The following is an 18,239-nucleotide window of genomic DNA, read 5'->3' on the forward strand; positions in this document are numbered from 1 at the left end:
ATCAGAGGGGTAGCCGTGTTAGTCTGAATCTGTAAAAAGCAACAGAGGGTCCTGTGGCACCTTTGAGACTAACAGAAGTATTGGGAGCATAAGCTTTCGTGGGTAAGAACCTCACTTCTTCAGATGCAAGTGAGGTTGCACTTGCATCTGAAGAAGTGAGGTTCTTACCCACGAAAGCTTATGCTCCCAATACTTCTGTTAGTCTCAAAGGTGCCACAGGACCCTCTGTTGCTTTTTACAGATTCAGACTAACACGGCTACCCCTCTGATACTGTAAAAAAGCAGTTTGTCCAAACAGAGCTTTAGGTGCTCTGTTTAAAGAGAGACATAGAGTGGACTTCCCAAAGGTTCTAAAATCAACACAGCAGGGTGGGTTTGACGGACAGCTGATTTAATTTATTTTCATTGCTGTCAATACAAAAAGGAGGGGGAAAAGAAAGAACTCAAGCAATGTTACTATGAGACAGACTTGGAGGGCTATCAAAATGGCAGTTGACTTCAGTGCTACACTGATCAATAGCAGCTAAGAAAAGAAATGCAATGCAGGTGAAGAAACAAAATTCCTTAAAACATCCATGGGATTGTCACTAGGCAATGGGCTTCCCAAGCTGTCACTTTTCATACTGTATCAGAGTGCATAAATGAAGTATTTTTCAGTGTTTCCAATGACATAATGATGTCACAACAGGACATTACAGATCACTACACATCTGAATGTAAATTTAAAAACAATTTTTCATTAAATATTTAGGAGGCCCCATTACCAACCATAGCATCTGAGTGCTCCTTAACAAAATGTAAAGACAGCCAGACTCTCCAGTTTGCTCAGGCCACTGTGTGCTTAATACACAAAACTGGCTGGAAACAACCAGTGGAGAAGTTCCTCTGTTCATGACAGCTTTGTTAGTACATGCTGCTAGCTACCCTAGCCTCCCGTACACGTTGGGAATGGGACTTGGCAGGAGGCATTTTGGAGTGGAACTAAGCCCTGTTCTCCAGTGATGCAAAGAACGTCTGTCCCTATACAGCCCTAATTTGCACCAGAGCCAGGCAGCCCTGCATTAGGGGGCTGCAATTAGCTCCCCTAAGTCTGTGTCCCCCCCCCCGTTTTTCACTGTGTCAAGGGCAACTTGGAGTGGAGAATCAAGACCATAGTATTTACCCAAAATAGAGAGCACATTCTCTGCACACTCCACCTTTATTCTCAATAGAATTGGGCTGTACTAACAAGGGAAAAATTTCCAGAGGGATACCAGCATCTGGATAAGTATAAGACAACCAGTGGAGAGATCCACTCTGTGCGAGTGCCTTCACTAGGAAAAAGGCTGTTTTAACATGAGGTGACTATTATGAGGTAAACTCCTATTGAAGACAAGTCAATTTGTACTTTTAACACAAGTAGACAGGTTGAGGTAAAGATTATGGGGAAGCTGGGTGTTTACCTCAGCCTGCTAACATGTTAGAACTACAAACTACTGTGTCTTTATTAGGCACTTCCCTCCTGTTAGTTACCAGGTATTGGCTCACACAAAGACATACCGTTTTTCCCCTAGTGAAAACAAGGCCTGAGCAATTGCCTGAGGAAGCAAATTCCTAATAGGACGAGGAGCTACTGAGAGGGCCCTTTCCCTGGCTCCAGGGAGCTCAGCTCTGGGGACCAATAGCTGAAGCTTCCCCACAAATAGCAAATGCTGCAACAGGACAGTCATAACTAGGCTCAGTTTTATATTAAAACTGGAGTCTATTTTCCACTGTCCTGCCAGATCCCTACTGAACAGCAGCAGCGTTCTTCCCTCTTCACCACAAAATTAAAAATGAGGTGCATAGCTGCTACAGCAGGCTTTGCACAGAATTTTTTTTGCATCCATTTTCTAAGCCATCAAACAACTGTATGAAAAATAGGCCTTCCTAGAATCCCCGTTCTAAATATACATTTTCCTACATACGTCAAAAAAGCAAGTCTTCCAATATCAGTAGTTGTAGTAACAAAAGTAGGGTAAATATGTTACTATTGTTACATAAATGAAGGTTTCTTTATCCCATATTGGTTAGGACAGTATATTTTTTTATGTAGGGAACATTCTCACATATATTATCATAATGTAGCCAATGCTGAGAATAAGCAATTTCTCCTCTGACATTAAGTTAAAAATAGACTTCTGTCACACAAACAGCAAGATGCCAAAGGAATCATGCCTTAGAGATTCGAAACATCATTTCCATAAATATGGCTACTAACTATAGCTATATCTGGAACAGGGAGTCCCAGTCAGATCCTGTCTCAAGAATGCAAGTTCTGTGAACAAAGTTACCATATACAGTTGAGTAGAGTCAGGGCTCTCTACATTCAAGGATGTCTCAAGGCCAAGCTTGAATCTAAACTGGTTGTTAGATCATATAGTCGTTCAAGAGTGGGGAATTCAGTTAAAGCTGTTACATAAACATCCACACAAATCATATTTAATATAACTTGAAGCTATTCTATAAAACATCACAATGCTGGTTAGAGGAAGCTGCTAATGGAACTAGGAATTGAGTCTGCCCAGAACCCCTCTTTCCACCAATATCTCTAAGAACCTCTGAGTTACTTGATGAGTTCCTGACTTACCTCCCCTCAGCTTGTTCATTCAAAATAATTTCTGTTCCCCAAACAAATGTATCCATGTGAGCACAAGGGACTCCTTTGCAATAATTCCACTAGCAGTTATGGTAGTGAAAATTAATAGATACATTATTTAAGTATATTGGAAGCAGGAAGCTTGCCAGAGAACTGCTGCCCACTGGACAACCAGGGAGCAATTAATGAGGATAAGGGAAGCGGAAAAATTTCTTTGCATCTGCCTTCACCACAAAAGATGCTAGGGAGATACCTACCCCAGACTTAGGGTGAAATTCTGACTCTGCTGCAGTCAGTGAGTTTTACTATTAATTTCAATGGGGCGCGCGCGTGTGTGTGATTTTGCTCTTACTCTTTTCAGTTGATAAAGATGAAATATTGTCCGAGATGGAGGCGTCCCAAAAGAGTGTGCTGGAACAAACTGATACTTTAAAGAGCCACACACCACCATGATCAGATGGCTATAGCCAAGAGTTCTGAAGGAATTTAAGAATGAAGTGCTGAGCTACTAACAAAAATACACAATCTATACAAAAATGCAATGAAATCAAGAGCAAGGGGCCACCATTCAATTAAACTGAAAGGCAACAAATTAACAAAAATAAAAGGAAAGTTCTGCAACACAAGTGCGGAACACACTGCCATGAGGGAGTAATGGAAAGTATAGCTTTCAAATGTTCATATAGAAAATGAGAATTCCACATTTACATTAGAGCTCTAAATCCTCAGGATATAAACCAAGATTTAATCAATGGGGTTATGAAGAAATTTCCTCTGTAGGCAGATTATCCCATAATTCCTCCCTATAGGGTTTCTTATAACTTCTTCTGAAGCATCCGTTACTGGCTACTGTTAGGGACAGGATACTGGACTACATGGATCGCTGGTTTGATCCAGTATGGTAATTCCTAAGTAAAATTTCAAACTGTTCTGCCACTCAACTCAAAGCTAGAGAAAATTAATGTAGTCTGGTTCATGAGAGGCCTAGTAATCAGCTACACTCTTGATTTCTTACCACCACTAGGGTACACATGACAAACAATAAAAGCTTGTGTGCTCTCTCTCTCTCTCTCTCTCTATATTTTTTTTTAAACAAAAACTGCAAAGAGAATACAAAAATCTTTCTGCTCCCTCTCTGAAATATTCTAGTTTTATGCACTTCATAGACAGAGTCTTTTACAAAGTCAATGCTATGGTGTGAAAGAGTCGAGAAAATAATTTTGCTTCATATTGTGGCTTTCATATTGAAGGTATTCAGACACTTTACAAAACAACGAGTTAAGAGATTGGTGGTAGAGCAATTCCTAGGAAAACACAAAAGCTTGTAAGTCACCAGCAATAATTTATGTTCTTGGAAATCAGAACTGGTTTTACTGAAAGGGAGTTTGATGGTCAGGACAGCAGTGTTACTGCTTATTTTTATGAAAAATGTCAAAGGGCTTTTAACTTCCCCATGCAGTCAGAACAGCTTTGCAGAAGTGACCTCTGTTCAATCTCTCTTCTACATGGTGGTCCAGGGGCTATGAACTGAGGAAGTCAGCTCAGTTTCTGGTGCTGAACTCAAATATGTGATTTTCTTAGCCCAGGCCAAGAGTACAACAAACTAAACCATACTGACAAAGTAATGGAGTTGCTAACCATGATAGGATAAAAAGAACAGGAGTACTTGTGGCACCTTAGAGACTAACAAATTTATTAGAGCATAAGCTTTCGTGGGCTACTGCCCACTTCTTCGGATGCATATATATGCAGTAGCCCATGAAAGCTTAAGCTCTAATAAATTTGTTAGTCTCTAAGGTGCCACAAGTACTCCTGTTCTTTTTGCGGATACAGACTAACACGGCTGCTACTCTGAAACCTGTCATGATAGGATACTGTATCATAGAGCCTAATTCTGCAAGCTGCTGAACTCCCTTGACTCCCAACGAAGTCAGTGAATTCCACACAGTTACATCTATACTTACTACTGTGTCATTTCTCATATGTAAATGCTGTTCTAATGCGAAAGCTACTGAACCAGACCCTTTTTACAACTGCTGCTTGGCTAGCATTCCCCAATTTCCATATTACAAGAAGCATTTCATAGCTGTCTGAAATAAATCTAGTTGTGTTTAGTACAGCTCATTTTTAGCTGGTAGAAACTGTACTAAATTCTAACTAACTATCATTTATGACATCTCCAAATCTGATTAGCTTGCTCTCCATTCAGTCCTTTAAGACCATAATATGTTGCAATGGCATTGAAACTACTATGGACCTCTGTGGGACCCCACTCAGCAACTCCTCCCAGCTTGACACTGAGTCATTAATAATTGATATCCTGAGCCATCCCCACCTGTGGGAGCTGGTTCTGGGAAGGAAATCTCTCAGACTCCTCTTCCTCCCCTACTGATCCTTGTGGAACCCAAGGTCCGGGGTCTCCACATAAAAGATAAATCAACCTTTTACTGGGAAAACCTGAGATCAGAAAGGGAGCATTCTTCAAGATCTACCACTAGTCTACCCACTTCGGCCCCCAGCCTGCCCAATCTCTGCTTCCTCCAGCATAGATCCTGAACATGGGGAGTGACGTCAGCAGGTCCAGGATGGGACTGGACAATCCATGATAGGGCCAGAGGACTTCCCCATTTCGTGTGGCAGAGGACAATCCGCATGAACAGTCCTCTCCACGCACAGACCTGTCCTCCCCATAAGCATATATTCAGTTTTCCTCAGTATTGTGTCATCCATGTTGTAGCTCCATCTAATTCACAACTGCACACTAGGTTTTTGTTATCCAAGCTAAGAGAAAAAGCTCATAGGCAATATAATAGTAATTAAACAGCCATACCAAATGGTCACATTTCTTCCCTTAAAAAAAAAAAAATCAACTATTTTATTAATTGTCCTATCAACATACCAAGTATTAAAATTCAGCTTACTGCTTTAATTCCCTGGCTCTCATTAGAATAGGCACTGTTTGCCCTTTTCCACCCCTTGGGACCTCTGCTGTCTTAGCAATAATTATCAGCACAGGCACTAGCCCTGCATGTTTCTTTAGCACTCCAGAGTAGAATTAATCAAATCTGGCAGACTGGAATACATTCAAATAGCTACAAGTAATTCAGTCTGTTTCTTCCTGATTCTTTACCAGGACCTCATCCATTCCACTTTTTAATCTGCTGTTGCATTTTGTTTCCTCCCTGTTAAAAATGAAAGTTAATTTAAAGATTTCTATGCTTAATATCCCTCCCACTAACTAAACCATGGTTGGAATACTGTGCACTTTAAAACAACATTTTTAATATTTGTTTTTCCCTCCCCTACAAGGTCCACTGGCATATCTGAATTGACCGAAAATATATCAGAATATTTTTCTGTATCATCACAGATGCCAGCAGCTGCCATCATAGGATGATGATTTAGCATGATTTGGGTGCTGTCTTCACGATCAAATGAAAGCTCTGTAACCAGGTTAGGGGACAACTACGTTATCACTGAGCACTTTGATAATTTACTCATAGCACAGATGGCCCCTAACTCACTTCCTCATTAACTACCAGTTCAACTTTAATAGAAAGTAAAACAAAGACAAATACATTATAGATACTTTTGCACTTCACACTTGAAGAGCACATCTACACTAGCTTTACTATTCTTTCTTCTTAACAGAGGCAATCTAAAACTTCAGAAATCTGCAGAAGAGCAATTCTCCTCCTGCACACTTGGGAAAGCTCTAGAAGGGAGTGCTTGGTTATAGCTCAATCACTAAACTGGTGAATCTCTTAACTGGCTGAGCTGTAAGGCATTCTCTGGTAATCCATCCTGAAAAAATACATTGTACGACCTATTCTCCACTGAAAGTAATTTATGCAAAATCATTTATATACAGGATATTCATAATAAAATAACTATGTTCTGATAAATTAATGTGACCTAAAATATTGCAGGAAAAACATCACAATTTAAATACATACTGTTAAGACTAATAGTGTTCATCAATCCAAAATTTGCACACTAATAAAATATAACCCTTGCCTTACATTTTGAAATAATCTACAAGGGATACCAATACTTTCATCATTTGAAGTTTCAGTTATCAAAACTTCAGGTGACAAATGATTTAATCACTCAACCAGCAGGTCATCAAGTGCAAGTGTCAAACAGATTTGACGACGAAGAGCCCATCAAATTAATTTGTCATCAAAACTATTTGTAACGTTAGCTGATGTTTCTACTAAAAGGAACAGTGGTGAAATAGTGAATAATGTTGACATTTAAATCATTACGCACTGGCTTTCAGAGTTTTAAACCCTATTGACAGACGAGGCAGTTCACAACCCTCAGAATCACTTTTTCAGGCCACCTGCAGATTCAGGAGGACAACAATGTTAACTTTTCTCACGGTTTACTTCATAGCTACCACAACATTAGTGATTTAAAGAATATTAATAGCAATCATCAGGGCTAGAAGTGATTTTTTTTTTTAAATGAAAGCAATCATCAGGGCTAGAAGTGATTTTTTTTTAAATGAAAGCTTAAATTCTAGAACATTTGACAACAAATATATGGAACTACAAAAATATTGAGGGCAATCATTGCAACAGAGACAGAAAGAGTTATTACTCATATGTGGACAAATGAAAAAAAATTGACCCATAAATAAACTTTAACATTCTCTGAATTGGCTACAATGTAGAAATGAGGAAGTTTTTCAATCAAAAAACAAAAGAACTGCAAGAATTTATTTTCTGAAGGAATCTAAAAAAGCTAGAAGCACCACAAAATTTTTTGTATGTGTCCATTTTAAACTGCTTATAACTCGGGCTAAGAGATGTAACTTTAAGATTCTCTGAAAATTTGTTTTATACTCAAACAGTAAGTGCCATCAATTGGGGAAGAATACACTGTATTAATCAGACATAACAAAAAGGTTTAACTTCTGTGTGCAAATCTCAGCCCAATCTAAGGCTTTGTCTACACTAGCACTTTTGTCGGCAAAACTTTTGTCAGTAAAGGGCGTGAAAAAACCACCCTCCCAACTGACGTAAGTTTCACCAACAAAAGCGCCAGTGGATGGCGATATGTCAGTGGGAGATGCTCTCCCGCCAATATAGCTACTGCTGCTTGTTGGGGGTGGTTTAATTATGCCGACGGGATTGCTTTCCCCGAGCAGCTACACAGGAGATCTTACAGTGGTGCCGCTGCAATGGTACAGCTGTGCCGTTGTAAGGTCCGTAGTGTAGACATGGCCTAACTATGCTAGTTATAAAGTGGCTCTGAACAATAATTAGCACTTATACAGCATCTTTATGTCAAACCACTTTTATAAACACTCTGGTGAATTAAGTATTATATTTAGGGCTGTTGATTAATTCAAAAAAATTAATCGTGATTAATAGCAGTTTTAATCACACTTATAACAGAATACCAATTGAAATGTATTAGATATTTTTGGATGTTTTTCTACATTGTTGTAATTGAAATCAATATATTTGAAAATGTAGAAAATATCCAAAAATATTTAAATAAATGGTATTCTGTTATTTAACTGTGTGATTAATCGCAATAACTTTTTTTAATTGCTTGACAGCCCTAATTATATTCATGTTATAAATGGGGAAATTGAGGCAGTTTATGAAGCTTGCTCAAGGCCATGAGGGGTGTATGCCAGTGCTACAGTTAGAACACCATTTATTACTAACACACTTTCTTGCACATTCACATTCTTGGATAGTATCTCATTTTCCTTTTGATTGTGTTCTCCTTTCTCCCTCTCCTCTATTTTTTAAATATTTCACTTCATCAGGAGGTGAAATTAAATCTATGTTGATGACTTCATTTCCACATAACCACCATCTGTGCATCAGAATTAACATTCTTATTATTTGTATTACTGTAGTGCCTAGGAGCCTTCGTCATGGTCCAAGACCTCATTGTGCCAGTACTGTACAAAGCAGTATTGTACAAATCGGACTTCAACATAAGAACACGAAAAGCAGATGTGCTGCAAGATTAAGCCTTGCAACTAATTCTTTAATAATCAGCACAGGGAGAAGAAAACAATTAAAATATGGAAATTAAGTGGATCTAGTTTTAAGAAAGATACATTTACATATTTCCTGCCCCTGTACCTTCAGTATTCAGATTTCACTTTAAGGTGTCTGAAAGTAACTGAGCCACTTCCTTATAACTCCGCAGCAATGATTATCATAGAGGGGAGAGGAGAGGCAGTTTATTAACACCATCACCACCACATGTAGGGAGCTACTGCTGTGACCTGGGCCAGCATACATGAGTTTCCATCCATTTGCCGGTCACAGGTGAGCACCTGAATATTCAAGGAGGGAAGGAAGGAATGGGTGAAACTGGGTAAACATATGCCAGAGTGAGTGTTTATAAATGAGAGGGAATGGATGTGGCAAAGAAAGAGAGGAAAGGAGAGATGGGCAAGAGCAAGGGAGGGATGTGAAAAAGGAAGCAGATTAGACTGGAGACGGAGGGAAAAGAAGACAAAAGCTACATAAGTATATGGACAGAAAACTAAGCAGCAGGAGAAGTGGTATACATACAGAGGGACTGGGTGGCTCATACAACTGTTGATAGGATAAAGAAACCCTTTTCTTCTTGCTCACTGGTTCAGATACTGTCCTGGTCAGTAATGACCAATAGCTGTTACCATTTGACAATTCAATGACTCACTCCATGTATCTAAGCAGGGCCGGCGCTTCCACTAGGAGACCCTAGGCGGTCGCCTAGGGCGGCAAGATTTGGGGGGCAGCATTTTGCTGTCCTTGGCGGAAATTCGGCGGCAGGGGATCCTTCTGCTCCAGGTCTTCGGCGGAAATTCGGCAGCGGGTCCTTCACTCGCTCCGGGACCCACCTCCGAAGTGCCCCGAAGACGCAGAGCGGAAGGACCCCGCCACCGAATGCCCAGAGGAGGAGTGCTGCTGCCAAGGGCGGCAAAAACCCTGGCACCACTCCTGTATATAGGAACATAAGAATGGCCATACTGGGTCAGACCAAAGTTCCATCTAGCCCAGTAGCCTGTCTTCCAACAGTGGCCAATGCCAGGTGCCCCAGAGGGAATGAACAGAACCTGTAATCAAGTGATCCATCCCGTCACCCATTCCCAGCTTCTGGCAAACAGAGACTAGGGACGCCATCCCTGCTCATCCTGGCTAATAACCATTGATTGACCTGTCCTCCATAAACTTATCTAGTTATTTTTTGAACCCTGTTACAGTATTAGCCTTCACAACATCCTCTGGCAAAGAGCTTCACAGGTTGACTGTGCACTGTGTGAAGAAATACTTCCTTTTGTTCGTTTTAAACCTGCTGCCTACTAATTTCATTTGGTGACCCCTAGTTCTTGTGTAATGAAGAATAAATAACAGGCAAATATGAGGTAGGCTCCATTCAATTCCTAGTCTGAAGATCACCATATCACAGCTAAAACCTTTATCAACAGAAGCACAGCACCAAGGAATGAAGGGGATTGCGGAATAAGGGCTTTGACCCTCACCCTCAAGTGGTCCCTCTAGATCAAAACTGAGGCACATTGGTGGGGCAACATGGGAAAGTGGTCCCTACTACTACACATAGTGTAAGTTACAAGGATAAACAGACTTACAGATATGGACATTAACCCTAGCACTTCTATTCTGCACTACACTATACTTCCTTGGCTATCTTTCTGAATGTAAACCACAACTAATTTACAAAAACAGTTTATACACAATTTCTTTGAAGCTACAGCTAAGATGCAAGCTACTCCAGTAAGTAAGTTACACTGCAAAACTTTTTGTCTGTGTGATGGGTGGCCTATGAGGCCAATTAAATCCCTGGGCTGCACCTGAAGGAGGAGTCAGGGAGCAGGCGTTGATTAAATAAAGCTCAGCTGGGCAGGAACAGGAGGGTCCTGTATAAAGAACAGAAGCAGAGAGCAGAAGGGGGCTTCAGAAAGGTAGGCTGCAGTCACTCCCTGAGAGGAAGGAGTTGAGAGGCTGGAAGCCAGGAAGATAGGAGAAGGCTTAGGGGGAAAAGCAGCAAGGAATTGGAGTGCAGACCTTGGCTGCTGATTAGATGGCCCCTGAGCTGGAACCGGGAGTAGAGGATGGGCCCAGGTTTCCCTACTAGCCACTGGGGACATGGCAAAGACCAGGCAGAGGACACTGGACTGTCTAGGACAATTTGACCTGGAAAGACTCTGGTACCACTGGAAGGGGAAACCACATAGTGACCTGGCCAGAGGGCCAAGTCACGAAAAGGAGGCTGCGGTTCCTGGAGCAAGAGAGGTCTGCAGGATAAGAGGATGATCGGAAAGACATCTTCGGAGAAGGGGTGGGTGCAAAACCTGGCAGAACTAATCCCGAGCATGGCCAGGAGGCGGCGCCACTAGCAGTGAGTGCACCCGTGACAGCTTGGTAGATTCAATTTGAAAAGTTACAACTGGCCTTCAAAAAACCTTTTCTTTAACTGCTTGACTTACAGATTCTTGCAGTGTTTAATAGCTTATGGAGCTTAACCAATTTGACATTGCTACACTCTTATTTCCACCACTGCTGGTCAATAGTCAAGAATCCAATTGAAATCAATCATCTTTTCATCCACATAAATTATAACAGTAGAAAAACAAGCTGACATACAGTCACTAATTGTGCAGCAATGTTATTTCACTATGGTAACCATGAAGATTTTTAGTAGTCTGCAGGGTTTTACAAAAAACAGGACCAAATAGTTGCAGAATTTAAAAGGTCTGAAGGGACCACCAGATTTTCCAGTTTGACCTCCTATATATCACAGGTCTCCAGTACCACCCAGCACCTGCATACTAAATCCAAGATGCAAAATTAGACCAAAATATTACAGCCTACAGGAGACTAAATTGTTATGTGCCATAGACAATAGGAGGGACCAAGGTGCAGCAATGCCTGAGGCCTCTGCAATGGCAGGGAATTCTTAAAATGAGATGTATCCTGAAACTCCCAGCAAGGGTGGCAATGGATCAGTGTTTTTGTGGCGCCAGCTGTCGGTACCCAGCACAGTTCAGGGAAGCTAATGATCCTCCTAGAAAACCAAATTCTGTAGGTTCATACTTGAAGAATCCCAGTACCGCCGCTTCCAGTAACCCTAAGAATGTGCAATCCTGCGGGTTCCAGATCATTGGGCCCACACGTGGAGTCTTATAACTCATCGCTAAGGGTTTATCGACAGCCAAGTGACACTTAATCAGTGCTCTTGTTCATCAACAGGCTATCGATATGATCTGCATACAAGAAATCCCAGCAAGTGACCTCCAATCCATTCTGAAAAGAAAGGAAAAATCAACCCCAAGGTCACTGCCAATCTGACCTGGGGGAAAATTCCTTCTTAATCTCATGTGATTAATTAGACCCTGAACATGTGAGCAAGAGCCAGCCAGCTAAGCATGTGATAGAGAGAATGCTCACTGACACCTCAGAAAACTGGCCCTCTCTCTTCGGTGTCACATGTCTAGTCATGGCCATCTCTGATACTTCTGAGGAAAGAGACAGACAAACAAAAAAACCACACACCCAGGATGTATTGAGGGGGAGGGAAGGAGGAAAACATTCCTTCCTGACTTTTAGGTGAGCATCTGAAGCACAAACTTTAGGAACACAAGACACAGGATGAAATTCAATAAGGGCAAATGCAAAGTACTCCACTTAGGAAGGAACAATCAGTTGCACACATACAAAATGGGAAATGACTGCCTAGGAGGGAGTACTGCGGAAAGGGATCTGGGGGTCATAGCGGATCACAAGCTAAATATGAGTCAACAGTGTAACACTGTTGCAAAAAAAGCAAATATCATTCTGGGATGTATTAGCAGGAGTATTGTAAGTAAGACACGAGAAGTAATTCTTCTGCTGTACTCCACACTGATTAGGCCTCAACTGGAGTATTGTGTCCAGTCCTGGGTGTCACATTTCAGGAAAGATGTGGACAAATGGGAGAAAGTCCAGTGGAGAGCAACAAAAATGATTAAAGGTTAGAGAACATGACCTATGAGAGAAGATTGAAAAAAATTGGGTTTGTTTAGTCTGGAGAAGAAAAGACAGAGAGGGGATATGAGAACAGTTTTCAAGTACATAAAAGGTTGTTACAAGAGGAGGGACATCAGCACTTGTCTCTCGCAGAGCGACAACAAGTGAGGAAATATCTGCATTAACTCACCATTATAATACATCATCTATCCAGTAAGAAAAAGCAACATATGGAGGGCAACCAATCAACGGCATAGCTCATACATGTTTTAATTTATACAGAGGGAACCATAAACTACATTGCATGCCAATTTCTGATTTAAAATGCTGTAATTAAGCAGTAAGGTATAAGTGGAGAGGAAAATAATTCATGGAAGTACCCAAACCACAGGAGAGTTCTATTATGCTGTTAAAAGCTTCTGTTTTTTCCCCGGTTGTGGTTACTTTTACTCTTCACATCCGTGATGGAGCAAATTGCTGAGATTTTAACAAAATTATGGGAAATATAATTAAGTTTAAAAAAGTAAGCAAAAGGAGGAAGTAGAGGACTTCACTATTTCAATGTTTCTTAAGTGTTGTCTTAGCATTTCTCCTGTAGATAATGAGAAAAATATTCAGGCGTTACCTGATTCAATCCTATTCAGAGGGGGTTTCAGCTGAAACTTTCCTGAAACATGTGTGAACATTTTGATGATTTAAAATAAAAAAAAAACCACCACCACATCAACAGGGAAGGCTGTTAACCTAGCTAGAAAGAGTTCTTTCACCTTAGCAATCAGCAAAAGAAACGGACCATACAGTATTTCAATACAATAGACTGTTTTCTGTTGGCTGAGCCCAAAGTAAGATAATGTCCCTTTTTGCATTTTCCTGGAAGAAAAATCTGAGCGTCCCACTGTGAGAACAGCTGCTTTATAGAGTTTAAAATTAGTGGTTGAAGCATACATAAATCCAACCCTTTAGAGAAGTAAACAGTTTTTCTTCAAACTCTATTCTGCAGTTATAGTGCTCAAAACAACCTTGAGTATTATTGATGGTGATTTTTTAAACTCATCTCAACCCCCCCCCCCCCCCCCCCAAAAAAAAAAAAAAACAAACCAGTTGATCATATATTGGAAAAGTTCCTCAGAATTATAAGAGAGTGACCCATAGGGGATTGGTTTCTGATAATGCCATAATATGCTAGACACTTTCTAAACAGAATAAGAAGAAATATGCCCTGCCCAAAGGCGCTTACTACCTAAAGACAAAAAGTCAATGCAAGGAGAAGGGGTTCAATTGTTACTTCAGTGATCAAGGTGGTGATTTGCAGGGCTTTGGTAATACAAGGTTAAGGTATAATACTACTTTTTTAAAATAAAGACAAGTTATTCATAATTACTCTTCAAACTTGTATTTACAAGTCAGCTAGAAACGCCATCCGCTTCATTGCAGAAATGGGTCTTTAGGAAATACATGAATGTGAATAAAGTGATGAATAAACTCAGAAGAATGTTCCTCACATAAGAGAGAACATGAATGAAGCCACTGAGATATGTGTGCAAGAAGCTGATGAATGAATGGACAAGACTAACATCATTGATGGAGTAGAGGAGGCAAGGGGGGTGGGGTGAGGGGTGACATGAAACAACCAAAGGCAGGTAGTGCAGAGGGGCTAAGTTATGTAAGGCTTTGAGAACAGTGACAAGCTTGAACCCAAAGCACTGGGGAAGAGGGACCTAGTGGAGGGACTAGGTGGGTTAAAGCAACAGGCAAGGAAGATAGGTCAGGGACAATTTTTGCATGGTGTAGAGGGGGCAATGTTGGTGTTTGGAAAACTCAGGGAGTATAGTGCTGTTGCAGCCACTGAACATGAAATAACCTTATTTATTTATAACCCTCATTACTGTGAAACTAGTTTCATTTCTCCACAACTCTTAATGTTTATTTTTCTCATTTCCAACTTACAGACCACTGAGGAACAAAAAAATGTAGTTAGTTCTAGTCTGAAAAATGCCAGTATAAAAAAAAGGCATATTCCTAACTCAATCAATCTTCTCCCTGTGTGTGTTCAGTGTCACATTTGCTGACTTTAAGGATTAATTATTTGTAATGATTAATTTAATGAGAAATTGATTCCTTTTTACTCCAGTTAGCAGCGAAGAAAGAGCAACTGGATTTTGTTCCTTCTTGTACCTCAAAAAGAATTGTTTGAAGAAAGAACAGGAGTACTTGTGGCACCTTAGAGTCTAACAAATTTATTTATTTATTTATTTATTTGTCTCTAAGGTGCCACAAGTACTCCTCTTCTTTTTGCGGATACAGACTAACACGGCTGCTACTCTGAGAATTGTTTGAGTTCATTACTGGTTTAGCTAGTTACACCTGTACCACCTTACTGAAAGTAACTGAGCTGCACAGGTTTAAGTGAGGGGATTATTTAGCTTGCAAAACACTATACTTGGTCACTTAGAGCAGGACTGCTAGTCAGAAAAATAAAGGTTTTACCTTTAAAGTGAGTAGATTTTATTTGGAAATTAAGAGAAAGTGAACATGGAATTCCATAATGCTATTTTTATACTTGCTTTTCTGAGTATAGCTACATTTTAAAACCAATTCATATATATGAATATGAGTGTGTGTTGACTGGGAGCTTCAAATAATACAAGAATGGGATATTCAATTAAATTAAGTGGTGGAAAATTCAAAGTTAATGCAAAGATACCTATTCACAGAATGCAAGTTACCCTGAGAAGGTTATTGGCACAATATGTCACTGAAACCAAGAGTTTAGCAGGATTCAGAAAAGGATCGAACACTTATATAAACAAGACTATCCAGACTTATAATAGCAATTTTTTTTAAATCCAAGAGTTCTGGAAAGGATATGAGCCCTCATGCTTTGGGGCACAAATCACCCTCAAACTATTGAGGATCAGACAAACTCTACTCGGGCAGGTTGTCCCATAACTGCCTACTGCAGGATCACTTGTGCCTTCTTCTGAAGTATCTAGTGTTGTCGACAAGATATTGAACCACTAATCTGATTCTGTATGATAATTCCTATGTATCAGCAGCCGCTATAATACATTTAAGCACCAGCTCTCCCTCCTTGCCCACATCCATGCTCACCCTTCTGAGGACAGCCTTCAGGTGATCTCAGTACACCACAGTAGTGCACTCCACGACCGATTTCAGTCAGACCCCCCCAAAGTCAACAAATTCTCACCTCAAGCTTCAGAACGTCATGCTGAAGTTTGCGCTGGAACTCTAAGAAGTTTGAGATTGTCAGCTTTCCTTTCAGATCAGATCCAAAAAAGTATGTCGTCAGGGCAGAGTTGAAGCCAGTCTTTAGAGTATTTCCTGTAGTAGAACGATCTCGGTGACGCATGCCCATGCTGGTTTGGGAGCGAATAATGCTCTGGACCTAAGCAGGAAAAAAAAGTAGTTAGCCGGGAAAATAGCATCATAAAGAAATACTTGTGTTGGCCAATGTATCACTGTTAATTGTGCCAACTGGCTGAAGTGTTACTCTTGACCATTTTGTGGCTGTTAAGTCTGTAAAGTGGTTAGATGTACAAAGAGGAGTTACTTTGTTACTTCAGTGCGTAGGGTGGTTGGATCTAGATTTTTATTTTTTCCAATCCTCAGTTAAAAATAATAATCAGTTAAATACGTTAAAAACGTGGTTATCTTCCTATTTTAACCCGTTTGGTGCCCTACCTGACCCCGTCCTGCAGGGAACAGTGCTACCAGCAAAACAGTAGGGAAGCAGAGCCACTTGTAGACAACAGAGAGCTTCTCTTTTCAAAAGCAGCAGGCAAGAGCCCAAGCTGTATTGCATGGGATGAGGGGAAGGAACTGCTGTAAGCTTGCCTGCACCCACCAAAGAACCTGGTTGCTTGGCTGGGAGAAGTACGTCCCAGCCATCACGAAAGATGACCAGAAGGAACACTCCTGAGAAACTCCGTAGACCAGTTACAATGAAGCCAATTGAGTGCTGCACGCAAAGACTGTCAGAGCGGTAAATAATGAGAACAGGGCAGTCCAGAGCGACCTGGATTGCTAGGGTATCTGGACCCATACAAACAAAATGTTTTAATATAGCCAAATGTGAGGTCATACATCTTGGAACAAAGAATGTATGCCATGCCTACTGAATAGGGAAGTATTCTGCAGAACAGCAACTCTAGAAAAGATTAGGGGTGGTAGCAAAAAAACTATTCATTATGGGTTCTCAATGCTGCACTGTGGCAAAAAGGGCTACAGGATTCTTGTACGATAAACAGGGTAGTAGGAAAGCGATTTTATCTTTGTATACAGCATTTGATGAGACCCAGTACTGGTGTCCACATTTTCAAAGGACGCTGAAAATTGGAAAGGGTACAGAAAAGAGCCACAAGGGATTAGAGGGATGAAAAAAATGTCTTGCAGCATGAGACTTAAAGAACTCAATCTGTTTAGCTTATCAAAAAGAAGATCAAAAAGGTGACTTGATTATGGTGTATGAGTACCATGCCTAGGAGAAAATACTGGGTACTTAAAGGGCTCTTTAATCCAGAGGAGAAAGGGCTAACAAAAACCAATGGTTGGAAGTTAATGCCAGATAAATTCAAATTAGAAATAAGACAGTTTAAGAGTTATTAACTATTGGAACAAACTACCAATGAAGTGGTGGATTCTCCATCTCTTGATGTCTTCGACCATAGATTGACTAAAATCTAACACAAGTTCCTGGACTCAATTCAGGGTAACTGGGTGCAATTCTTTGGCCTGTGTTATACAAGTCAGATTTAATGGTTTAATGGTCCCTTTCAGCCTTAAAAACACTATGAGTTTATAACAATTACAATTACTCCAGGGTCCTCATACCAATTTAAGGGGAGGTCCCGTCTATTTAGACAAAACTCACTATGTGTATATAATATAATCAGCATAATAATAATACCCAGCTCTTATATAGCACTTTTCATCCATAGACCTCAAATTGCTGTACAAATGTCAGTATCATTCTGCCCATTTTACAGATTGGGAAGTGGAGGCACAAGAAGAAATGAGACTTGCCCAAGGTCACCAAGCAACACTGTGGCAGAACTGGGAATTGAACCCTAGTCTCCTTCGTCGCAAGTCCAATGCCCTGAACACATTGTTTCCCCATAGATACATAAATATGTTATTAAAAGAAGATTAAAGTTGCAGTCAAGCACTCAAATTTAACCATAGTTCTGGCATTTCCTACCCATGCAACCTTAATTCTGCTCCCTTGTGCAGAAGTATTGAGATGGTCTTTAATTACATGATCATATGTTATTTCCCCCCACACGGATAGGCAGCAGGGTTTGAACTCAGGACCTTCAAATATGGAACACAGAACTCTTGCACTTGAACTAAACAAGCAACTAGTATAAGAAGTAGGTTGTTATTCTCTGTGTGGAATAGTCCCTAGAGGTGGGCAACACCCACTTTCCCAGTGGATTAAACAGGTGTTTCAGAGGCAGCAGTGGGCTGTTGGATATACGGCTCCCTAGGTCTTGATCCTGGTTCTGGAAGGAGAGTGCCATCTAATGGTTAGGGCTGTGGTTAGAGAGAGGTCAGCTACATCCAGAGATTTAGCATGTTCAGCCTAAAAGGCTGGGTGGTTCAGTGGTGAGACT

The 18,239-nt window shown here is 40.6% G+C and overlaps 1 protein-coding gene across 1 annotated transcript in view; it reads right to left on the reverse strand.

Moving 5' to 3' along the window:
* MICU1 (mitochondrial calcium uptake 1) overlaps positions 1-18,239 on the reverse strand; it is a 180,353-nt gene that overhangs the window by 54,600 nt on the left and 107,514 nt on the right. Inside the window, exon 8 of the mRNA XM_034776856.1 lies at positions 15,815-16,012. Coding sequence (XP_034632747.1) covers positions 15,815-16,012 — 198 coding nt within the window. The remainder of the gene's footprint in view (positions 1-15,814; positions 16,013-18,239) is intronic.

This window comes from Trachemys scripta, chromosome 7, assembly GCF_013100865.1.
Source record: "Trachemys scripta elegans isolate TJP31775 chromosome 7, CAS_Tse_1.0, whole genome shotgun sequence".
Lineage (NCBI taxonomy): Eukaryota > Metazoa > Chordata > Testudines > Emydidae > Trachemys > Trachemys scripta.